Here is a 26,812-nt window from a genome sequence, read left to right as displayed (position 1 = left end):
TAATATAAAAAAATTACATAAAAATATACATTGGTATAATTTTAAAATATTAAAAAAAAAAAAAAAATTATAAATGATATTATATAAAACATTTATATTAACATAATAGATTATATATATATATATATATATATATTATGATTAATATAATATATACATATTTTGTAAAGGTCATATATTTTATAAATAAAACAAATCAATATTTTTTAAAATAAAAAATTAGAGAAGGGGAAAAAGCAGGTTGTACAGTGATGTCCATATAAATAATGTTGACACACACAATAATCTTATTATGAAGAATTAATAAGGACATATGTATAAATATACATATATAAATAAAAATATATATCTAAACATATATATCTATATATATCCACTTTAAAACTTAAAATTTATTAAAAGAAACGTAAAAAAATATATATCCAAACATATACATATATATATATATATATATATATATATATTCCTTTTTTAATTATCATTGGGGGAATATAGGTGTAATATTAGGAGATGATAAACTTTTAACTTTTTGTACAGATTTATCATTAACTCCTAAAAGAGATTTTATTTTAAAAAACCCGTTTTCTTTTTTCTCATTTGTTTGTTCTATAGTATTTGTATGATTTTCGCTAGTCGAATGTTTATAATTTTTATTTTCTAAACGTGGGAATTCTTGATTAAAAGGATTTCGATGTTCAAACTTTTTCGGATCTGCAAAAATATTCATCCTATCTTCTTCTTCCAGAAAAAAGTTGTATTCAACAGGGAACTTGTCGGATTTGACATCCTGATACTTGAATTTCTAAAATAAAGTAAATATAAATATGTGCACATATATATATATAAATATATATATATATATATAAATATATATAAATATATGTATTTATTTATATAAATTCCAAATACCATATTTCTTTTTATTTTATTTCATTTTTTATTTTTTTTATATTTTTTGTTATTACTAATTCCTTTAAGGGGTCTTTTAACTTAAGGGATACAGAATTCATTAACGAAAAATAACTCAGAAGAAGCTCTAAATCCTACATAAATAAAAAAACAAACAAATAAACAAACAAATAAACAAACAAATAAACAAACAAATAAACAAACAAATAAACAAACAAATAAACAAACAAATAAACAAACAAATAAACAAACAAATAAACAAACAAATAAACAAACAAATAAACAAACAAATAAACAAACAAATAAACAAACAAATAAACAAACAAATAAACAAACAAATAAACAAACAAATAAACAAACAAATAAACAAACAAATAAATATATAAATTGATATATATATATATATATATATGTGTGTGTGTGTACACTTTTGGGGGCCTTATTATACTTCCCGTACCTTCCTCGCGTCGAACAAAACTTTGTTCGTCTTATTTTCCAAAACAATATCAAATCCCTTCTTTATATATTCATGATGTTGCAAAAAATCAGTTTTTACAATATTTAATTTATGTTGATTTCTAATAATTTTATCAAGATGTTTTTGATTAGGTGAAGGAACCATTTGTAACTTCCTAATTTTTTTTTCATAATGATCAATAGATGAACCTAAATTTTTCTTTTTTATACATAACGTTTGTAATTTCTTTATTTTATCTAATGTATTATTAACTAGCACTCTTGATTTTGCAATTCGGCTAGTTGTCTTTTCTCTTACATCACTAAAAGAATCTAATATATAAGAAACATGTTTTACTATATCCAAATGTACTTCTTGCTCAAAGAATAACATTAAACTTCTATTTAAATCACTTATCATTATATTTATATTTTTTATAGCATCTTCTAATCTTTCTAAATATAATAAAGAATGAGAAAAATAACTATGAAGAGAATTTAATTGCTTTCTCTCCAGAAAAAATTCATCGTCTTCTTTTAAACTTTCGCTCGATTTGCGAAATTGTATCTAAAAAAATTTGATAAATTGAAATAAAAACACATTAATACATACTATATATTGATATATATATTTTTCCTTTCTTATCATATATTTTAATAGTTTCATTTTTTACCTTATTCACAAATGCTTTCATATTATTCATTACGACATATATTGAAATTTTATTTTTTTTAAAAATTAAAAAGGAAAAAAAAAAAAAAAAAAAAAAAAAAAAAAAGACAAAAAAAAAAAATTAAACACTACCTTATAAAATATTTCTCAAGTGCAATTTAAAATGGAGGTCCACTATATAAAATGAACGGATTACACATATTCAACATCTCATTATATTTTTAAATAACAAATATAAAACATGATAATATAAAATTATCATAATATTAAAACATAAACATATATATATATAATATATATTATTTATATGTAACACAAAACAAACCTTTAAATTTAATAAATATAATTAATCGGGGTATACAAAAAAAAAAAAAAAATTTTAAATAAAAACTATAGATCAATATAAAAATGACAGGATATAAATATAAATATATTATTTAATATATATGTGTATATAATACTTATTTTAACTTATTAAAATGACATTTTAAATATATATATATATATATATATATATATATATATATATTTTATTCCATTTTAAATTTAATAAAAATAAATCATCTTAACGCCTTATGCTTAAATCAAAAAATTAGATAAAGGCTATTTAAAAAAAAAATTTAATATACATAAAATATATACATATATGTGTCAAAAAAAAAGTATACATATATATATGTATTTACATATATTTATATATATATATATATATATATATATATATATATATATATATTTATTTATTTATTTATTATAAATAAATTTTTCTTTCATAAATAATATTATGTAATAATGGTAACAATGAAATATATAAATAACTTACACTCAATATAATCCACATAATATGTTATATTATTATAAAATATATAAAAATAAATTATTATTATTTACTGTTAAATAAAAAATTCGTACATTTATAAATTAATAAAAAAGAAGAAATAAGAATAGTTATATATTTAAATTATTAAAATATAACCCTTGTGCATTTAGTTTAAAAAAAAAAAAAAAGAATCATACAACAAAAATATATCTGTTATTCTTTTTAAATGTAATATATTTTTTCCATTTCATTATAATTTCTTTTTCCTTTTTTCGATTTCTTCTTTTAATTAAATATTTACTTTTTGCACTTTTTAGCTTTTTATATTTATTTTTTTTCTAACTATCCTAACACAACCCCACATATATATATATATATATAAATGAAACAACAAAAAGAAAATTAAAAAGAACACACAAATATATATATAATAAAGTATATATTATAAAAATGAAATAATCACATATATATATATATATATATATATATATATAATAAATATGTAGACTCATATGTTTTCCTTTTTATTTTTATTATAAATTATTTAATATGAAAAAATTTTCATATTTTCAATTGTATTAAAAATTTCATAGAAAAATGTAATAATATAATATATATATATATATAATCTATGAATTTCAATTTGTAATTTTTTTCTTGTTCATAAAAGGTTTATAATGTTTTCTTTCTCTCATAAATGTATATATTTTTATAGAGAAAGAGAATACATTTCTTTTTTTTCTTCTTTTTAATCGTAATTTTATAAAAATAATATTTCATTATTATACATATATATTATATATATATATATATATATATTATACCATTTTCTAAAAAAAGTGGAAAAAAAAAGTTCTATATAAATACATATAAAATAAATATATAAAAATATAAATATATTTATTATTTTATATATACAAATTTTTATATTTAATTATATGTATATATATATATATATATATATATATATATATATATTATATCTGAATGTTATAACAAATCTATAAATCGGCATGTATAAAAAAATTGAAGGAGAAAAAAATTAAATTACGACGAAAATAATTTTTTGACTATAAAATTAAAATTGCATAAATTATAATATATATATAATATATATATATACCACCATTGCTGTTATTATTTATAAAAAAAAAAAAAATTGTACTTAAATATATATATATATATATATATATATATATATATATATATAATATATTTATATATATATAATTATTATTTAAATTATTAATTATATTTTATATTAAATATATATATATATATTATATATTTGTGTTGTATATATTGTATTGTATTAATTATATTATATTATGTATATATATATATATATATTATAAATATATAATAATAGTATATAATAATATATATATATATTTATAATATTTATTTATAACTAAAAAAAAAAAATATAACAGTTATATAAAAATAAAAAAGACCTATTTTCTTCTTTTCTTTTCTTTTTTTTCTGTAAGATTAAATTATGTAACAAATATTTTTTTTTAAATTCATTTTATAACCACACAATGAGATGAAAAAATGAAATATACTTGAATAAATAAATATACATATATATATATATATATATATATACAAATATATTTATATATATATATTATATATATCATTGGAATAATTTCATTTTTATTATTTTTTTAAACAAAAAATATATTATAATATATATATATATATATATATATTTTATAAAATGTATAATATATATTATATTATGTTTTATAATTTTTTCCTTTTTTTTTTTTCTGTTCTGTTTCTGCATTTATATTGAATATATTATATATAAGATTTAATAGCACTTATTTATTTTATTTTTTTTGGTAAATAAAGAAAAACGTAATTTGTTTTGCTTTTTATAAAATTGCTGTATAGTTATGTTATTATTATATATATATATATATATATTAATATGTTCAAATGTGAATATATTCATATGAATATTAAATATAAAATAATACATAATATATGTAATATATGTATATATATATATATATATATATATATATATATATATATTTGTTGTGTATATATAATTTTCTCCTTTAAATCATTTTTTTTTTTTTTTTTTTTTTTTTGTCCCACATATATATAAGCATGTATATGCAAAAAGATATATTAAAAGTCTTTTTTTTTTTTTTTTTAAATATATGTGTACAAAAAGCAGATAATACATAAATATATATATTGTTTAAATGTATAATATTTTCACACACAAGAAAAAAGAAAAGAAAAAAATATATATATTTAGTTAATAGAAGAAAATAGATGTTTTAATTTAGACAAAATATTCATTCATACCTTATTATATATATATATATATATATATATATGTATTTATTTATATTGAAGTCTTTTTTTTTTCTTTTTTTCTTTTTTTTTCCATTCATGTGTTTATATTTTTTTACATTCTCAACATAGAACCCTCCAAAAAGTGAAATAAAGAAAAAGAAAGAAAAAAAAAATATAAGTATCATATGTAATTCATGTTTTATGAGATATAAATAAATAAATATATATATATATATATATATATATTTACGTATATAAAAAAGTATCATATAATTTATTGAAGGAGAGGGGAAAAAAAAAATAAAATAAAATAAATAAATACAATTAAATAATATAAATAAATGTAGAATATCAGTTATTAATAAATAAGAAAAATATACCAAAAATAACCTTACCATATTAATAATAAATACAATCATATTTATTCAAAAAAAAAAAAAAAAAAAAAAAAAGAGAGAGAAAAAAAATTTGCTTTTTTCAAGATCCAATATATATATATATATATATATATATTTTTTATTTTATTTATGATATATATTCTCACACAACTTGTATAATTAACGCGAACATTTTCCCTATATTATTTTTATTTTTTTTTTTATATTAAAGATAAAGATAGTAGTAATATTATAGGATTATATAAATATGGCGCATATAGAGAATCATAAGAAGAAAAAATACGAGTATCTACCTAAAGATTATGATACGATATTTAACCCCAATGAAAAAGAAACAGAACTTTTAAATCAACATTATAACTCTGGAATAAATTATAATTACGACACAAGTGTAAAACATGGTGATAATAATGATAATGTTTATAATAATAATAATTATAATGACTACTTGTCAAATAATCCAAGTAACTTTCAATATATGAAAAAAAATAAAAAGAATAAAACAAATATGGAGAAAATTAAATTAATAAATAAAATACCACTACATCAACAAATGAACAACGCAAATGAATATGATCATATAAATATTAATTATGATAGTAATGATGAATGTTTAGAAACACATTATGATTTTGAAAATAAATATAATAATGATAAAAATTTAGAGAACAGAATACTTATTGAATCTGAAGATTTTATATCATCACGACGTAATAGTACCAGGTCAAAAATGGTAATAGCAGGGAAAATTGTACTTGCTATTTTATTTTTTATTTTAGTAGTTTTCCTTTTTACTAGATTTAAAAATTTCTTAAATATTATACATATTGTCATTGAATGGGTAGGAAAACAAGGCTCATGGAGTATACTTTTATTTATATTATTGTTTACATTCTTATCACCTTTATTTATGTCAGTAGAAATTATGTGTGTAGGCTCAGGATTAATTTTCTCAGGAGTTTATGGAAAAGCTCTTGGTATTTTTGTGGCAGTCTTTTCAGTAGCAGTAGGTTATGTTTTAGGAATGTCTTTATGCTTTTTTATTTCAAGATATTTAATTCATAATTATATATATAAAAAGTTAATGGGCTATCCAATATATATGGCCTTTAATCAAGCAATTAATACAAATGGACTCTCCTTTGTATTACTAATTCGTCTCTCCCCTATACTACCAGCATCCGTTGTTAGTTATATATTGGGAGTCACATCTTTAAAGTATAAGCATTTTGCCATTGGATCTATATCAGCCTTGCCCAGTAAGAAAAATACATAAAGCATTCATAAATGAACATAAACACAAAAAAAAAAAATACATATATATATATGGAAAATATTTATTATGTGCACGTACAATTCTGTCCATAACAAAAAAATTACCTTTTATTTTTTTTTTTTTTTCATATAGGCATATTTTTATTTGTATATATTGGTGTGCTCTTGCAGGATATTTCCAATTTGTCAGGTAATTATTTTTACACTGTTCATGTAAAATAGTCAAATTAGTTAGTTGGCTAGCTATTTTTTTTTTTTCCCCCAAAATGTTTATATGTATATTTATCATTTCGGCTAGTATATTATATTTATATTATGTTCATATTATATTATATTTTTTTATTTTTTTCACTTTTGTAGAATTAGAAAACCATTGGACGAATTTGATAATTCTTTTTGTCGGATTTCTCATTGGAGTAATTGCAATTGTATACATTTCAGTAATTACTAAAAGAAGATTAAATAATTTAAATATAATGAATGCATCCTTATCAACAACCAATGCAGATATTGAATAAATAATTATAAAAAAAAAATTATAACAATTATTATAAACGTATTATCATAAATGTTGTAAAAGGAATTATCATAAATGTTGTAAAAGGAATTATCATAAATATTATAAAAGTAATTATCATAAATATTATAAAAGTAATTATCATAAATGTTGTAAAAATAATTATCATAAATATTATAAAAATGTCATCATAATAATTATATAACAAAAACATTTTACAAAAATTAAATTCTTATTTTATTATTTACTACATGATGATATTATAAGTTTATTTATAAGCAAACATAAAATTATAAATTCTTTTATATTTATCACATTATTTATATATAAACATATCTTATGGAATATTTTCTTAAAATTTGACAATATATGAAGATATTTATTATTTTATAAGCCTTTACTATTTTTACAATAAATGAAACTATTTAAGTGTTTCTTTTTCTCTTTCTGTTTTTCTCTTCTTTATTTTTTTTTTTTTTTTTTTTTTTTTTCTTTTTACGTATTATTTTAATTTTTTGTCTATTAAGTTTTATTTCGTATAATTTTTATCTTATTACATGATATCATTTATTTCATTTATCATTCTTTCTTCTTCACATTCATCTTCACCTTCACCTTCACATTCAATTTCTTCCTCCTCATCATCTTCATCTGACTCATTTGATTTATCAGATGAATTATTTTTCACTCCCATATGTTCATATGCCTTCTCATCACTTAAAACCTTTTCCCTACAAAATTATGTCCACATAATATATGCATATCATTGTATATGTGTGTGTGTAAATATGTTTCATTTATTATTTTTTTTAATATTTACGTATATATTTTTCATTTTTAATATGTAAGTCTTTTATTTTAACCAAGCATAATATGATATAATATATATGTATATACATATATATATATATATATATATATATATTTATTTATTTATTTTAATTTATTTTATTTTTTTTTTTTTTTATAAATAATGTGGTATATTTTAATATTGTTTTAAAAAATTTAAATTTGAGATAATTAAAATTTATTTAAAAAAAAAATAAAAAGATAACAATTAATATATGAAGAACATTAAAATACAGAAATGTACATAATATATATAATGTGTATCTTATATTTATTTACCTTATGTGGTGATAAATCTCATCTGTGAGTTCATTCTCCTTAATTTGGTTTTTTTTATCAACATTATTTTCTTCACATGTTACAACAGAGGTTTGATCCTTTTTCTTCTTTTCGTTTAGGAGAAAAAGTATTTTATTTTTGAATTCGTCACGTCCATTTAAAATTATTTTACTTAGAGAAGATGCTAACTGAACACCATAAATGTCTAATGCTTGCCTTATCTAATATCAAAAAAATATAAATTGTTATACATATTACTTTCAAGATATTAGACACACATATAAATATATATTTATATGTATACGTATAGATATATTTATTTATATATTTATTTATTTACATGATAATCCGATATACTTTCGAATTCGTCAGGATATTCTTCTTTAACCCTAGTAAACAAATTTAATAAACACTTTTTTATTATGTTAGACAAATATTCTCCTTCCTATAAATGTTAAATAAATGTAATAAACATTTTAACAATATATTTTAAGAGCGTCCTTTTGATAAATAACATATAAAAAATAAAAAAAAATAAAAAAAAAATAAAAAAAAAAAAAAAAAAGAAAAAGATATTACTTTTATACAGTTTTTGTTCAAGTTTGCATAAGATATATCACATCCCCTAATATCAATACCCTATAAAAAAAAAAAAAAAAATAAAATAACAATAATACATACATATATATTTATTAACATTTGACTTACTATTATGATCACATTCCATTTGCAAAACTCTGACTTTTTCACGTAAAATGTTTGAAATGCCTAAAATTCAAGTTGTATTAAAAATCTATATTACATCAAATAAAATATATCTTGTGACATTTTATTTTTATTACATCTTTTAGATAATTCATATGTTCAGAATCATTCGTGTCATTTAACTCCACTTGGTTAAGATTATCCAACTGAATCATAAAATAAAAATATGTAAACAAATAAATAAATAAATAAATAAATATATATATATATATATATATATATAATTATTTTATTTTTTTTATATAAATCGTGTTAAGACTTATTACTGTAAGGAGATCCATTCCATATTGGGGACCATACAGTCTTAGAAAATTTCTACAAAAAAAATGAATATGACATAAATAGAAATAGTTATTTTTTTATTCATTTATTTTATTTTATTTTATTTTATCTTATCTTATTTTTTTTTTTTTTTTTTTTTTTTTTTTGTGAGTGAAACTTGTTTTGAAGACATACTTAAAATCTTTAACTATAGAACAATCATTGCCAGTATTACCAAAAAGAGGCATAGAATTCACATAACGAATTAAGAAAATATGAGCTACACTAGGATTTGTTATAAAATTATTTGAAAAAAGAACATTTATATATATACATACCTTAAAATTAAATGATGCGAGAGCCTCTTTTTGAAATGTTATATTTTTACAATTATAATTAAGAATGGAATGTAATAAAGTGAATTCATACTCATTAGCATGTTCTTCATAAGTATATATAAATTCATCCATGTTATCTATTATACATTTTATGTTGATATCTCTCTTCCATAATAAGACTAATTTAATATATGTATATATTCTTTGATCATGTATAAATTTATTATTTATTTTTAATATTAATGATATTTCTACAGACCAATTCCAGTTTGTATCTATATATTCTTTAAAATTTTGTATAAAAGTATGGTTTAAATTTTTATCCATTACTAACATGAAGTCCCATATTTTGTTTTCTTCAACTTTTACTTTTATATGTAAAAAGCCATAAGCTGTTTTAAGGGAATATAATAATATAGTCTTTAATCCTATACCAAATTTACCACTAGTTGAACAGTTATCTTTTGACGTTAAAAATATTTCAGAAAATTTTTCTAAATCTTTTATTTTGCTTCCTTTACCATTATCTCTACAAGTTATTTTATAATATGATAATGATTTGTCATATTCCTCAACAATTATTTCCACTTTTTTTTTTTTTTTTTTTTTTTTTTCTTCTTCTAAATCCTTTTTTGTTTCTACATTATCTTCTTTGTCATTATTATATAAAGCATCAACTGAATTGTCAAATAATTCCTTAACGGTCATAAAAAGTGCATTTTCTTCATAAAACCCGGTAACAGATAAGTTTTTAAAGAAAAATGAGTAGGTGGAGTTATTTTTATCATTCAACGTTTCCATTATTATACACAACATAAATATATATATATATATATATGTGTATATATTTGTGCGATTTTTTATTTAAAAAAGAAATGGATGTCTTTACAAAAGATAAACGCTTTTTCTTTAATAAAACCAATATCGAGACGATAAAAAGAAAAACATAAAATTTAACAATTTTTCTTTATTAATTATTTTTTATAAAACAAATGAAGAGTTTAAAAAAAAAAAAAAAAATATTTTTTTGAACATATATATATATATATATATATATATTAAATGACATCAAAAAGGATGTACAAAAAATGTGCAAAACGAAAAAGTTAAAAATGCCACTACATAAATATATATATATTTATATATATATATATATATATATATATTTTAATACGCTAGCAAAATAACAAATATATTTATAATATATGTGTAATTAATTTAAGTTTTTATAAAAAAATAAAAATGTGTATATAACTGAAAATTTATTATATAATGAAATATAAAGAATAAAAAGGAACACACACACACACATATATATATATATATATATATATATATATATATATATATATGGGTTTATTTTATTTATGCACTTTGAATTTTATGTCATTGTAAACATACAAGGTGCCACAATTAATATATATATGCATATATATATATATATATATATTATTTTATTTTTTTTTATTTTTTATTATTTTTTTTTTTTTTTTTTCAAAGTTTATATATAGATAAAGGAACGAAGGGCAATTTTGTAATTTGAGCTATTTCCAATTTATTTAAACAGTCAACTTTTATTAAATTATTTATATGTGCATATTCAGATTTAACATATCCCATACATATAGGTTTTTGCAATACAGGAGAGAAGACACTACTTGTTATATATCCAATTATTTGTTCTGCATTTTCATGAGAATATATTTTTGTATTTTCTTTAGGTACAATATTAGTATTAATAAGAATACCCACTCTTTTAATTTTAGTTCCATTTTTTATTTGATCCATAATAATATGAGCTCCATTAAAATTTAGTTCTTTTAATCTTCTCTGTCCTAAACTCCATTTATAATTTGATTCTATTGGTGTAATATCTTCATTAATATCTTTTCCATATTCACAAAATCCACTTTCTAATCTTAATGTATTTTGAACAGCTAATCCACCTGGTTTTACTAATTCATTTTTTAATATTAAATTATATAAATCATTAACATATTTATTAGGTATTAATATATCGAACCCATCTTCACCTGTACATGTATATCTATTTAAAATACAATTATCTATTTTGTTTATTTTGGTTAATGTACTTGACATAAAACTACAATTATCCAAATTTGTTTCCACACTTTCATTATTATAATCTATTAGTTCTTTTAGTACATCACTTGATTTACTACCTTGTATACATATAGAACTATGAGAAGTGAATTCTTCAATTTGAACTTGTAATTTCCCATTTTCTAAAAGTTTATCTTTTAAATATTTATATACCTTCTCTTTACATTGTATATTTAAATATAATAACAAATATTTCTCTCGAAGTATAATCATAATATCGTCTATAATACCACCTTTGTCATTTAACAGTAAACTAATTCTACATTCATTTTCCCATAATCCTTTAATATCACTACCTACATATTTTTCAATGAAATTTATTTTATCCTCCCCACTTATTTTTAATATAGGTCTATAGGTATAATCAAATAATGAACAGTTTGTTCGAGTATGCAAATTCGAGGTAATCAACGTGATGTCTTTGTATTCGTCTGGTAAATAGAAACCATGTTGTATCTTAAAAATTGCATTATTCTTCTTATGTGAATCATACAGTATGGTTTTTTTTATTTCCACCTAAAAAAAAAATAAAATATAAAAATAAAAAATAAAAAAAAAAATTAAATGATGAACAAAATATTGTGTAATATTATTATTTTTTTTATTATATGACAAAGTCGGAAAATGCCCCATTTAAGAGAACATACCACAATTAAAAAAATATATATATTTATATAAATATTAATAAGATGAACACATGAGAAAAAAAAAATAAAATAAAATGAAATAAAAAAAAAAAAAAAGAATAAAAAGATGTAATATTTATTAGCATGATATAATAAGTACATATATTTATATATAGAATTTTTTTCTTATTATATTTTATTTTTCCCACCTTTGGCTTATTAGTTGTTGAGAAACCTTTTCTAAAAAAGGTTAATCTATTTTTATATTTAAAAATATTCTTCATTTTTCATTTTGCAAAAAAAAAAAAAAAAAAAAAAAAAAAAAAAAAAAACATAAAAATATAAAAATATAAAAATATATAAAATTTTCTTTTTCTTTTATTTTAAAGAAAAAATATTTGAATAAAAAAATATTATATATAAATACACATAATATACAATATATATGTACAAAAAAAAAGAAACAAAATAACATATTATTTATATCATATATGTAAAATATATATAATATTATTTTTTTTATGTACTCCTATGGAAATATGAATCCCATGTATAGTATAATATAATATAATAATATATTTAATTGTATACATATAATTTATTATATATATTGTGAAATAAAAATAATAGTATAAAAAATTATTCTTTTTATTTATATTTTTTTTTATTTACTGAGTTATTTGTTATTATCCGATAAGATGCAAAAATTCAATAGAAAAAAAAAAAAAAAAAAAAATATATATATATATATATCTATATATATATATACATAAATTAATATACAAAATTAGTTAGAGTCATAAAAAATGATAATAGGATCAAAAATTATAATTAATTCAATATATTTGTTTTTTTTTTTTTTATGGAAATATTTACAATTATATTTAATAGAATGTATAATTATTTATGATCCTGTTGATTATAATTAAATAGGAATATTATAATTCAATATATTATATATATGTATGCTTTTATATTTATTTTTTGTTTTCATTTTAAAAATTGATAATTTCTATCTCTGTTACATAATTTTATAATACTCCATATATATATATATATATGTTTATACATTTATATATTTTGTCAATATAGAGCGTGAAAAAAAACATATGTACTTATACACTAATCTATTCGTGTTTATATATTTTTATATAATGTTGTATATTTAAATTATTGAACACATATATGTATTCATAAAAATATATTTTTTGTAATACATATTTCTTTTTTTTTTTTCTTTTTTTTTTAGTCATTTATTTGTAAGTATATCATTGAGGAATAAAATTTTTATGGAAATATTTGAAGAGGGAATATAAATAATCTTTATTATTCCATCTGTATATATGTATAAATATATATATATATATATATATAACTTTTGGTACATGTTTGTTTGTTTGTTTATTAATATGTACCAAGTTGTCAAGGAATATCTTAATAACTATCAAAGATATATTTATTATGGCGTGTTCATCGTTGTGGGTTACTTTTTACATGACCTTATAAACTATGCTCAGAGAGAAGGCGTGCGCATAGGAAGAATTCGAAAGATATTTGATTTATTTTCAAAGGTACTAAAAAAGGTGTATATATTTTTTAATTTTTATGAAAGACGAATAATAACATTAGAAAATGAGTTATTTTATAAAAATTATGATAAAGAAGTAATTGATAGACATGGGAAACTATTAAATATATATGACATACCACATGATTCTTTATATAAAATCTTTAATACGAAAATTTTAATCATTGGACTAGGAGGATTAGGATCTCCTGTTTGTTTATATTTAAGCAAATTTGGATTTAAAGAGATTGGATTGGTTGATGGAGATAAAGTTGAAAAAAGTAATTTACATAGACAAATAATACATAAAGAAAAATATATAGGATTAAATAAATGTATCTCTGCAAAATTATTTTTAAAAGATATGGATGTTCATGTAAGTGATTGTATAAAATGTTATCCATTCTTTTTAGATAAATTAAATGGTATTAATATAATTAAAGAATATGATATTATAATTGATTGTACAGATAATATAAGTACAAGATTTCTAATTAATGATTTATGTATTCTATATAAAAAAAAACTAATATTTGCAAGTGCTTTAGGTATTTATGGACAAGTAAATGTTTATAATCTAAATAATAATACATCCAGTTGTTATCGATGCTTAAAAAGTTTTAATAATCATTCTCAAAATAATGATTGTGATGAAAATGGTATATTATCTACAGTCACTGGTGTTATAGGTTTATTACAAGCGAATGAAGTAATAAAATTATCTATTGGTTTAGATCAAGATGTTCTAACAAATTTTTTGACATACAATAGCTTTTCAAATAAATTACCATTCGAGTCTTTAAACATAAATTATAAGAATAAAAATTGTTTATGTTCAATGAAAAACTTTAAAGAATTATATAATTTTATTTTATCACATAATTATGATAATATAAATAATACAAATAATACAAATAATACAAATAATACATATAATACAAATAATACATATAATACATATAATACAAATTATAACAATAATTATAATAATAATAATAATAGTAGTAGTAACAAAATTAATAATGCTAACAACATCTATTGTAATAATCTAATATGTTTTAATCAAACAAATGAAACATATATATATCAAATCGATACCTTCCAATTTATAGATATATTAAATAATAATTATTCATCATTATCCTTTCCGGTTAATCAAATATGTATTCTAGATGTTAGGAAAATCAATAATACTAATATATATGGTTTAAGAAATTCAGTGAAATGGTCCTTCTATGAAATTATAGAAACCTTTAATAAATTACAACATAATAAACATGAACTCTTACAAATAATAATCGACAAATTAAATATATCGAAATCTAAGAAAAATATTCTAATCATAGTTGTTTGTAGGAGAGGTATAGATTCCTTAAAAATAACAAAACATTTTAATAACCTCTTTCTATATAATGATAAGCTTGATTCAAACAAAAAGGAAGCTACTTACAACAATAATGACATATCATTATACAATACAAAAAATAAAAAATTTAATAAAACCCTTCTAAATGATGCACACATTATTGCGTATAATTTGAAAGGCGGATATTTACAGCTTCAAAAAAAAATATTCAAAAATTTGCCCTTTTTATAAAAAATAAATTATACCTCCATAAGTATATAAATAAATAAAAAAAAAAAAAAAAAAAAAAAAAAAAAAAAAAAAAAATATATATATATATATATATTATCTTTTATATTATAATACAGTTTGTTTTATTTCAATAATTCGTTTAAATCAAGTGTACATATTATATATAATATGACGTACAATTATACATTTTATGTAGTTATCAAAATAATACCCTTCCATTAAATTAAGTTATCCATATATAAATATTATATATAAATATTATATATATATATATATATTATATATATATGTATTTTTTTTTTTTTTTTTTTTTGTTGATAATTTATGTTATATATTTTCATTTTAAATATCCATTTTTGCATTTATATTTTCATGCTTTATATTAAATGTAAAAAAAAAAAAAACGATATGTTGAAGTTTATTTCTTCTATATATATATATATATATATATATATATTATAATTTATTATTTATTATTTTTTTTTTTTTTAATATTATTTTATTATAATATTTAAAATGTTTGATTTTTTCAAAAATATTCAAAATAATTCATTCCATACATAATATATTATATATATAATAAGTTGTATATATATATATGCGTATATAAAAAAATATATAAGCTCATTTTGTATATATATATTTTTTCTTGGTTATATAAAATTTTGTTATTTACAGAAAAAAATAAAATAAATACGTATAAATTTTGATTAATATATAAATATATAAATATATAATTTTTATGTTATATATTTATTTATAAATATAATATTTATATATAATTTTTTCTTTTTTTTTTTTTTGTCAAAGTAATACATGTTTATGAGAATTTAGATGTATTCCTTCTGAGATAATTATTATATATATATATATATATATATAAGTTTATTTATTTATTTATTTATTTATATTATTACCACTTTTATGATCTTGAAAAATTGAATAAAAATGTTCATTTAATTTTTTACTACCACAAAAATATATATATATATATATATATATATATTCATATATTCATACATATATAAAACATTTATTGTTATACATTGGTATATGGTTTTATTATTTTATATTTTTGTGAAACAGGTATTTATAATATACCCTCAAATTTTTTTTTTGGTTTATATAGATACAAAAAAGGAAACATAATAATTTGTAGATTGCAAATAAAAAAAAGTATATTAAATATAGGAAAAGATATAATAGTTATATGATAAATATTATTTAAAAAAGAAAAATATAAATAATTATTCTATTATAATGTAAAAATTTAAACAAATGGACAAACATATGTAATTCTTTAAATGTATATATTACAAAATAAAAAAAAAATATAACAAAATATAACATAACAAAATATATCATAACAAAATATATCATAACAAAATATATCATAACAAAATATATCATAACAAAATATATCATAACAAAATATATCATAACAAAAGAAAACAAACTTCATGTTCCGTATATTATATTTTTTTATTGAACCATATTATCCAGATGAAAATCAAAGAGTTATTATATAATGAATTAATAATAATAAAGATAACGGAATTTTTAACCATACTAGAAATACAAAATATGATTATATCCTTAAGAATTAATGTAAAGAGAAATATATATTTTATGAGAGAATGTTTATCTTTAATGAATCTAGATACAGATGGATATAATCATAATGTAAGTAATAAAAATACTCCAAATAAAAATAAAAATAAAAATACATCGACCACAGAACCTTTATTATTATCATCGAGTGTTAATCTTACTACAGATATTGATGATTATGTACATAATGCAACTTCATATGTAGGTGATCAACACTTTTTACAGCAAGAAGGTTTAAATTTAATTACGTATGATGATGAGTATGATGAGTATATATTTAACGATTATAATGAAGGAGGAAATAATGTTGATAATGTGAATAATTTTGATAATGTGAATAATATTGATAATGTGAATAATTTTGATAATGACAATAATATGTATAATTATAGTAACCATGATATATATAATAATACTAGTTATTATAATACACGGGCAGATGAAAACTTTGACGAGAATTTTATGTATAACACAAAATATTCTCATTATGAAGATACATTAAATGATATGACACATTTAATGTCAACATATACAGATAATAATATAAACTATTATGAAACAAATAAAACTAACTTTGGTGCTCTATACGAAATTAAAAAATATTTGAACTTCTTTGAACAAGAAAAAGAAGGACATGTACAAAAATGTTTTAATAATGTATGGATATATATACATTTGAAAAATGAACTTATAGATATAAAAAAAAATTTAGAAACTTATTTTATGAGAATTAAAATGAACACCCAAGTTAATAGAAATAAAAGAATACGTATAGATATATTTCAATTATTTAAATATAATCATACTTATTACTCTTTTTATGATATGCCATGGGTCTCTATTTATTATGATTTTTTCTTAAATTCCATATGTACACTTTGTAATATAAAATTAGATCATAGATCCATCTGTCTTTTTTCAGAAAAATTTAACCTAATTCAAACAAATGACAAGTTGCTAAAGTATATTAATAGTATGTCCGATGATATAGTAAGTAATAGGAAAAATGAGAAAAAACGAGATCATCAAAAGGTTGATATGCTATTTGGGGAGGATGTTGAAAGGGAAAAAACAAAAAAAAAAACAGACATGATAAATAATGATAATAAAAATGATAGTAATAATTATGATAATAATAATGATAGTAATAATTATGATAATAATAATGATAGTAATAATTATGATAATAAAAATGATAGTAATAATTATGATAATAATAATGATAGTAATAATTATGATAATAAAAATGATAGTAATAATTATGATAATAAAAATGATAGTAATAATTATGATAATATGTATAACCTTCATGATGATTATAATCAACATCAAGAAACCCTTGCAGAAATTAAACTGAATAAAGATATATTTAGTTGTAAAAATAAAATTAATACATATGATGAAGAATTTATTTTTATAAGAAAGACTCATATTTTTTGTGAAGAATGTACAAAAATTATTGATTATAAAATGAACATAAATTCTTTACTAGAATCAATTAAGAAAGATTATGAACTTTTAAAAAAAATTCGAATAATTTATAAGATGATTGATATCCCCTCTGATTTATTTTGCTTTTGTAATTATTTCTTTTTTAAAGAAAAATATATTACATTCTTTAAAAATGTTAGTAATGATTTACAAAATCTAAGGAAAGCTTTAAAAAAGAAATTAACAAATAATTTTATACTCAATTTCAGTATTAATTTTTATAAATTTGTTATTAGTTCTTTAATATTATGTGATGAAAAAAAATTATTCAGTCAAGAAAATATTTTCTTATTTGGATTTTATATTAAATATAGAAATATTCTTAAATTATTTAGTAGTCCTAGATGTACACATATCTATTTCTCTTTTAATATTATCTATCAAAAAATTGTAAAATTTCAAAGCTTTTTTAAACATAAACATTTTTCAAAATTATCCAAAGTTTTACATTTTGATGTTATTACAATTCTTGAAAAATTAAAACATTCAAAAACCAAAATGTTATATAAAAATATTGCAGTATATTTATATCAACATTTAAACGATAAAATACTTAGAAAGTATAATTATGACGAAGCCTATGCCTATTTTTTTCAGTGTCTTCAACGGTATCACTTTTCATAATAACATAAATGTTATTCAAACCAAATGTCCAAGCCAACAATGATATGGATATATATATATATATATATATTTATATTTATATATTTATATATAATTTAATTAATTTTTTTTTTTTTTTTTCCGATTAAAATTCTTACAATTATATATATATATATATATATATATATCACATTACAACTCTATATTATTTCATTTTATTTTTTTAATATGTTTCAATTTTTTCACATTTTTTGTTTTATTGTGTAACATATATATTGTAATACACATATATTTATTTATTTGCATTATGTCTTAATTTTATATGTTTAAAAAAAAAAAATTTTTCATTTTGTTTTTTATAATATTAAGCTGTCTTCAATTAAAAAAAAAAAAAATTAATATAAATATAAATAAATAAATAAATATATATATATATATATATATATATATATGTATTAATGTAGAAACATAAAAATTATAACTTATATAATTATATCATACACATGTATCTTTAATTTTTTCTTTTTAAAAAATCCTATAATTATATATAGAAAAATATAAAGAAAAGTAAAACGATCAATTTATCTCTATTAATTATATATATATATATATATATATATATATATTATATAAACATATAATATATATTATTATATATGTACTTATTTATAAATGATTATTTTAATTCTTTTCTCTTTTATAATAATGCAACCTCTGTACACAACATTATATCCATCATATTATTTGTATTAAGACCCGTATCACATTTACATTATTTCTTCTTTACAAAAAAAGAAAAAAAAATTATGATAACTTATTGTTTTCTGGAATGTCAAATAAATCGCCATGAAAACATATTACATAACATGATACAAGAAATCCTGAGACCCTTAAAATGATTTTCCATTTGTCGGAAATAATATCCTTTGGTTTCTCTCTAAACATACCAGGATAAAACATTTTTCTTATGAATTACTATTTAATGCTGCAAGGGAAAATAAAATAACGAAACAAACAAATGAATATAAATAAATAAATAAATAAATATATATATATATATATATATATATATATATATATATATATATATATATATATATATATATATATGTATGTAATATATAGGTACACTTTGTTCTTTATGATTTCTCTTGTAAAATGCCTTTCTTTTTTACCTTAATAAATAAAAATAAATATATAACATATATAATATATATGTAATAATATGAAATATTTCTCTTTTCAGGATTAGCAAAATATATCGAATTTATAATTGTTTTTATTTAATAAGAAAATAATATTTTGTAGAAGATTATTAGTTATAAATTTAAATATTTTATTATATTACATATTTAATTTTTTTTTAATTTTTCTTCTTTTTTATTAATATTTAAAAACAAACTCCAAAAAAGCACATTTTTAACTCAACTGTTATATATATTTAATTTAAAAAAAAAAAAAAAAAAAAAAAAAAAAAAAAAAAATATATTTTATATTTCGCTTTTATCATATTTATTTAATTAAGGCTTATATAATGTAGAGGTACAAAACATTAGGTTCCTAAAATATTATTATATATATATATATATAAATATATTAATATCACATATATGCTATACAATATATACATATATTTTATATTTCCAGAATTAAATATAATTATATATATTTTGTAATATAATTATTTCTCCATATGTTTTGTATTTAATAAATTGACATCTACACTATATTAGTTATACAATTTTCCTTTTTATTAAAAAAAAAATAAATAAATATAAATAAATATATTATTTATATATATGTGTTTACATGTTATATAGATTTATGGCTTATGGGAATTTTTTTTAAGAAAATGTAAAAGATGATAAGGCTAAACAAAACTTATTCTTATTGGCATTATAAAGCCTGGCAAAGGGCAACAGCTGGATATCTTAGAACGTGTAAGACTTCAATGAACATATATATATATATATATATATATATATGTTTATATGTTTATACATATTATAATAATATTTTTAAAGAAATATATATATATATATATATTCATTTTTCTTTTTTTTTTTTTTTTTTTTTTTTTTTTTTTTATTTAATTTTTAAAGTTCTTAAAAACAATCTTGCTAATAAGGAAATGATTGGATATGTAATTAATGACAAGCACCCCAAAAGTATAAGAGTAGCTTGTGATAGGTTAATATTTTCAAAAAAAAAAAAAAAAATAAATAATATATAAATAAAAATTAAGAGAATATACATAAATTTATACATATATATATATGTATATAAATACATATTTTTTTTTATTTCTCATATTTAATTATATTTATAGATATATGTATGTTGTTAGATACAAAAAAACCTTCAGATATACAAAAAAAATATGGGCCCATGACGAAAAAAGTGAAGCCAAAGTTGGGGACGTTGTGCGTATTCAACCGCTAGGATATAGAATTGGACCTTGGAAAAATTATATCCTTGTAAAAATTTTATACAAGGAAAATAAAGATTAAGCAGGAAAGATATCCATATGTGAATAGATTGGCACCAACACAAACATATACATATATATATATATATATATATATATATATATTTTTATTTTTTTTCTTATTTTTTTATGTACAACAATTATTACGTCTTTTTTAAATTCATTGTTTTTTTTTTTTTTTTTTTTTTTTTAATACATTTTTTGATGATATCATCTTCTATTATATCTATTATAATTAGAAGGTGCATTTATATTTTTTAAGAATAAATTTAAATTGTAATTTGAAGACTTGTCAACTTTCTTTTCTTCTACTTCAAGATCCATATCTTTTTTAATAAGTTCCCTATCCATCAATTTTTTTTTATATGCACTAGTAACAAAAACTTTTTCTTCCTTTTCTGTATCAATTTTTTGTTTCTTTTGTATAAGAAATTCTTTTTCCAATTCTCTTCTTTTGGCACTATTTATTAGAGCTTCCATATATTTTGATTTTTTTTTTCCGTCTATATTTTCCTTCTTTTTAAAAATGTCATCTATACAAAGATATGACCTATTTACATCATCATCACTGTTCTCACTTTTTTTTTTTTTTTTTTCATAGTCTTGAATATTTTTATCATATTTTTTCATATATGTTTTTTTATCAATGGTTTTATTTCGTACGTCACAATCCTTGTTATAAGCATTAACCTCATTATCATTTTCATGACTTCTAGTATATTTTTTATGATTCTTATGATCTTTTTTATAGTATTCATGACCATCTTTATCATTATGTTCTATAGTTTTTTTTTTCCTTTCTTTTTCATCCAAATTATCATATATTTCCTTCTCTTCAAATGGATAATCATAACTATCATCAGTTTTTGGATTATTTAATTTTGTTAATTCGTTAGATTTATATCCTAAATATTGAATTTTCTTCTTATTATTTTTTTCATCTATACGTTCTTTTTTATCTTCTTTTTTTTCATGTGTTGTTAGTGCAGGTTCTTCATGTTCTTTAATGTATTCTTTTATTTTATCATTTAATTGATTTTCTTTTTTTTGTTGGATTATTTTATTATGCGTGTTTTCATAATTTATAGTTTCTTCATCATCAGACATAGAAAATATTGTTTCAATTTTATTTCTAGTCATAGGATTATTTTCCTTATAACTTTTATTATTTCTTGTATCATTATCTATGTCTGTATCCCCATTTTTATTTCTATTTTTATTTTCTTTGTTTTTATTAAATGATAAATTAATTTTCATTTCACAGACCTTTCAATTTTTTTTTCTTTTTGTGATCTTACCATTAGTAGGAATTTCACGGTGAAAATATAACTTTAAAATATACTTATATAATAAATATTATGAAAATTTAATTATTTTATATAAGGATAAAATAAAAAATAAAAATATATATATATATATATATATATATATATGTAGAAAATATGAAAAATCAATTTTTTAACAATATATAACATATATAATAGTTAAATCCTTTTATAAACAAATAACTCTTAAAAATATTTATAAATGTATAAAAAAAAATATAAATAAATTAGGTATAATATAAATATAAATATATATATATATATATATTTTTTTTTTTATTTATTTATTTATTTATTTTTTTTTTATATTTTTTTTTTTTTTTTTTTTTTTATTTATTATTTTTTTTTTTTTTCGGATATTTGCTCTTCTTGTTTTAAGAACAGATATAATTATAATACATTTGGTGCTATTGCTTACAATTTGTTTTGCTCCTCTCCTATAAAATTTTAACTTATATTTATATTATACATAATATATTATAAAACTATTATATTTATACATTTATATCTTTTTTATTATTTACATTTTATTTATTTAGTGATAAGAAAAAAAAAAAAAAAAAAATAAAATAAAATAAAATGGACGTACAGGATTTTCTGAATTGTAACAAATTAAAAATATCAAAAGAGAAAATTAGCAACCTTAATAAAAGTAAAATAGGAATACTGATTACAAATTTAGGAAGCCCAGAAAAACTAACCTACTGGTCTTTATATAAATATTTATCGGGTATTCTTAACATTTTTGTAAAATTAATTATAAAGAAACAGATTTAACAGATTATAGAAAGGCATAAATGATTAAATATTTTATCATTCATTTGTTATATAAATGTATAAATAAATAAATAAATATATATATATATTTTGTAGAATTTTTGACTGATCCTCGAGTTGTAAAATTGAACAGGTTTTTATGGCTTCCAATATTGTACACATTTGTATTACCTTTCAGGAGTGGTACAAATAAATATAAATATAAATAAATATAAATATATATATATATATATATAATATAGTGTAGTATTTATATCTTATATGTCTGAACAAAAAAAAAAAAAAAAAAAAAAAAAAATGTAAAAATGAACATTCAATATTATCATTTATAGAGATGCATATATAAATACAATCCTATTATACATAATAATATAATTTTTTTTTTTTTTTTTTTTTTCTCTTTATAAGAACCCAAATATAGTTATTCACAAAATTAATGAATACACGCGTATATATTTTTGTGTTTTGATTAGGCAAAGTCTTATCAAAATATAAAAGTATATGGATAAAAGATGGATCACCATTATGTGTTAATACTCATAATCAGTGTTTAGCTTTAAAGAAGATTCTAAACGAAAAGTAAAAATAAAATTATAATAATAAAAATGTATATTATTATATAATATTAAACATATAATGGAACATACATAAATACATACATACATATATATATATATATATATATATATATATATGTACCTCTGTTATGAGATTTGATATTTTTTTGAATGACCTCTTTATTTTTAGGTACAATAACAAAGTTGTCATTAGTTATGGTATGAGATATGGAGAAAGGTCCATAAAAAAAGGTTTAGAATATCTCCAAAAAGAAAACATAAATAAACTTTTAGTCCTTCCATTATATCCACAATCAGCAGAATGTACTGTCTCTTCAACTTTGGATTGTATAGGTAAAAATTTAAAAAATTGGAGTAATGTACCTGAGCTCAGATTTATATCTGGATATTGTTTGAAAGATATTTTTATAAATACGATGAAAGAAAATATTGAAAATTATTGGGAACTTTATGGTAAAAGTAAAAAGTTAATTATTTCGTATCATAGTTTACCTATACGAAATGTTATTCAAGGAGATTTATATCCTTTCTTTTGTATTGAAAGTACAAAAAAATTAGTGAAGTCATTAAATCTTAATAAAGATGATTATATATTAGTCTTTCAATCAAAAATTAAAGGACAACAATGGGTAAAACCATGTATTGAAGATACCATAATAAGGCTAGCTAAACAAGGATATAAACAAATAGATATTGTTAGCCCATCTTTCTCTTCAGATTGTTTAGAAACATTAGAAGAAATAAAAATACATTATCAACAATTATTTCGTAAATATTCAAATGGAAATTTAAGATATATAAATTGTTTGAATGATACAACAATTGGTATCAAACTAATAATGAATCTTATAGAACAAAATATAATAGGATGGGTGTAAATCCATAAGCGAAAAAAAATGATTAAAAATGAAATAAATAAATATAAATATAAATATATATATATATATATATTGGTTTTATATATTCCCTTCGAATATAATAATAACTTATATGAAGTTTCCTTTTTATTAATTTCATATTAATTTTATGTTAAATTTTATTATATTAATATCATTATTATTTATAATTATAACGTCGGCATATTATACATTCATATATGTCATCGTATGATAATTGCCTATTTTATTAAATAAATAATATAATACTATACATGTATATATATATATATATATATTTACATATTTATTACAACGGATTAATATATATATATATATATTTTTTTTTTTTCCATTTTGTGGTTTATTTATTATATTATATGTTTAATGCCTTCCTTCCTTTATTTATTTATTTATTTATTTATCACAAAGAAACAAATAATTATTTATTTATTTTTTTAAATTATTAACACAATTCATTAATATTTATTAAGTATAAAAATATAAATATTTGTTCTATATTATAAACATGTTATAAACATATTGAAGAAAAAAAAATCCTCTATATAGAATATTATAATATATAAATAATAGTATATATTATATATTATAATATGAATATATATAATACTATAAAAAAAAAATATATTATTATACGTACAATTTCTTTTTATTTTTTTTTCCCTATATATTATTATATATATATATATATATATATATATATATTATATAAATTTTTAATTTTTATGGTAATAATAAATTATATGAAATATCTTAATTTATATATGTGAAAATATAATTTTGATATTATGACTCATTTTTTTCCTTTCTTCAATATAGAAAAAAAAAAAAAAAAAAAAAAAAAAATAATAAATAAATAAAAATATAATAATATAATAATATCTTATAATAGATAAGTATATATATATATATATATATATATATATATATATATATATATATATATATTTGTATGAATAACTATTAAAAGCCCGTTTGACAAATATATATTTATATTCCATAATTCATATTTCTTCTATATTTATAATATATTATGAAAGATATAATAAATATTGTATAACAACAAAAAAAGAAAAACATAAAGCTGACAAATTATAATAATATGAATTAAATAACGAATGTAATAAATAAAACATATGAAAAAATATATTAAAATGTAAAACATTTTAAACAGAAGATATCCGAGATGATAAAATAAATTATAAAAGCATTTTTAAATAATAATAAATAAATAAATATATATATATAGATATATATTATTTATTTTATT

General features: G+C 17.8%; 10 protein-coding genes across 10 annotated transcripts; 5 read left to right on the top strand and 5 right to left on the bottom strand.

Moving 5' to 3' along the window:
- Positions 1–478: 478 nt before the first annotated feature.
- On the bottom strand, positions 479–2,060 carry PF3D7_1365800 (conserved Plasmodium protein, unknown function; the record flags this gene model as incomplete). The annotated part of the gene is made up of 4 exons (XM_001350332.1): positions 479–802; positions 966–1,043; positions 1,367–1,933; positions 2,040–2,060. 4 exons carry the CDS (start codon positions 2,058–2,060, stop codon positions 479–481), a joined length of 990 nt encoding a protein of 329 aa, XP_001350368.1.
- Positions 2,061–5,822: 3,762 nt separating this feature from the next.
- On the top strand, positions 5,823–7,368 carry PF3D7_1365700 (SNARE associated Golgi protein, putative; the record flags this gene model as incomplete). The annotated part of the gene is made up of 3 exons (XM_001350331.1): positions 5,823–6,834; positions 6,984–7,040; positions 7,211–7,368. The coding sequence occupies 3 exons, from the start codon at positions 5,823–5,825 to the stop codon at positions 7,366–7,368; spliced, it is 1,227 nt and encodes a 408-aa protein (XP_001350367.1).
- A 552-nt stretch (positions 7,369–7,920) lies between these two features.
- Positions 7,921–10,660, bottom strand: PF3D7_1365600 (DNA topoisomerase 6 subunit B, putative; the record flags this gene model as incomplete). The annotated part of the gene is made up of 8 exons (XM_001350330.1): positions 7,921–8,098; positions 8,496–8,716; positions 8,836–8,940; positions 9,075–9,134; positions 9,204–9,263; positions 9,338–9,406; positions 9,527–9,575; positions 9,717–10,660. 8 exons carry the CDS (start codon positions 10,658–10,660, stop codon positions 7,921–7,923), a joined length of 1,686 nt encoding a protein of 561 aa, XP_001350366.1.
- Positions 10,661–11,353: 693 nt separating this feature from the next.
- Positions 11,354–12,893, bottom strand: PF3D7_1365500 (aminomethyltransferase, mitochondrial, putative; the record flags this gene model as incomplete). The annotated part of the gene is made up of 2 exons (XM_001350329.1): positions 11,354–12,499; positions 12,819–12,893. 2 exons carry the CDS (start codon positions 12,891–12,893, stop codon positions 11,354–11,356), a joined length of 1,221 nt encoding a protein of 406 aa, XP_001350365.1.
- Positions 12,894–14,018: 1,125 nt separating this feature from the next.
- On the top strand, positions 14,019–15,773 carry PF3D7_1365400 (ubiquitin-activating enzyme; the record flags this gene model as incomplete). The annotated part of the gene is made up of 1 exon (XM_001350328.1): positions 14,019–15,773. The coding sequence occupies one exon, from the start codon at positions 14,019–14,021 to the stop codon at positions 15,771–15,773; it is 1,755 nt and encodes a 584-aa protein (XP_001350364.1).
- Positions 15,774–17,276: 1,503 nt separating this feature from the next.
- PF3D7_1365300 (conserved Plasmodium protein, unknown function) lies at positions 17,277–19,499 on the top strand (the record flags this gene model as incomplete). The annotated part of the gene is made up of 1 exon (XM_001350327.1): positions 17,277–19,499. One exon carries the CDS (start codon positions 17,277–17,279, stop codon positions 19,497–19,499), a length of 2,223 nt encoding a protein of 740 aa, XP_001350363.1.
- Positions 19,500–20,282: 783 nt separating this feature from the next.
- Positions 20,283–20,438, bottom strand: PF3D7_1365200 (conserved protein, unknown function; the record flags this gene model as incomplete). The annotated part of the gene is made up of 1 exon (XM_002809057.1): positions 20,283–20,438. One exon carries the CDS (start codon positions 20,436–20,438, stop codon positions 20,283–20,285), a length of 156 nt encoding a protein of 51 aa, XP_002809103.1.
- Positions 20,439–21,339: 901 nt separating this feature from the next.
- On the top strand, positions 21,340–21,988 carry PF3D7_1365100 (ribosomal protein S17, putative; the record flags this gene model as incomplete). Its single annotated transcript, XM_001350326.1, has 3 exons — positions 21,340–21,418; positions 21,581–21,668; positions 21,808–21,988. 3 exons carry the CDS (start codon positions 21,340–21,342, stop codon positions 21,986–21,988), a joined length of 348 nt encoding a protein of 115 aa, XP_001350362.1.
- A 188-nt stretch (positions 21,989–22,176) lies between these two features.
- Positions 22,177–23,223, bottom strand: PF3D7_1365000 (conserved Plasmodium protein, unknown function; the record flags this gene model as incomplete). The annotated part of the gene is made up of 1 exon (XM_001350325.1): positions 22,177–23,223. The coding sequence occupies one exon, from the start codon at positions 23,221–23,223 to the stop codon at positions 22,177–22,179; it is 1,047 nt and encodes a 348-aa protein (XP_001350361.1).
- Positions 23,224–23,870: 647 nt separating this feature from the next.
- On the top strand, positions 23,871–25,524 carry PF3D7_1364900 (ferrochelatase; the record flags this gene model as incomplete). Its single annotated transcript, XM_001350324.2, has 4 exons — positions 23,871–24,021; positions 24,165–24,251; positions 24,542–24,647; positions 24,816–25,524. 4 exons carry the CDS (start codon positions 23,871–23,873, stop codon positions 25,522–25,524), a joined length of 1,053 nt encoding a protein of 350 aa, XP_001350360.2.
- Positions 25,525–26,812: the final 1,288 nt, after the last annotated feature.

Source organism: Plasmodium falciparum, assembly GCF_000002765.6.
Source record: "Plasmodium falciparum 3D7 genome assembly, chromosome: 13".
NCBI classification, from domain to species: Eukaryota; Apicomplexa; class Aconoidasida; order Haemosporida; family Plasmodiidae; genus Plasmodium; species Plasmodium falciparum.
Note: the sequence above shows the minus strand (reverse complement) of the source record. Positions and strands in the feature narration are given on the sequence as shown.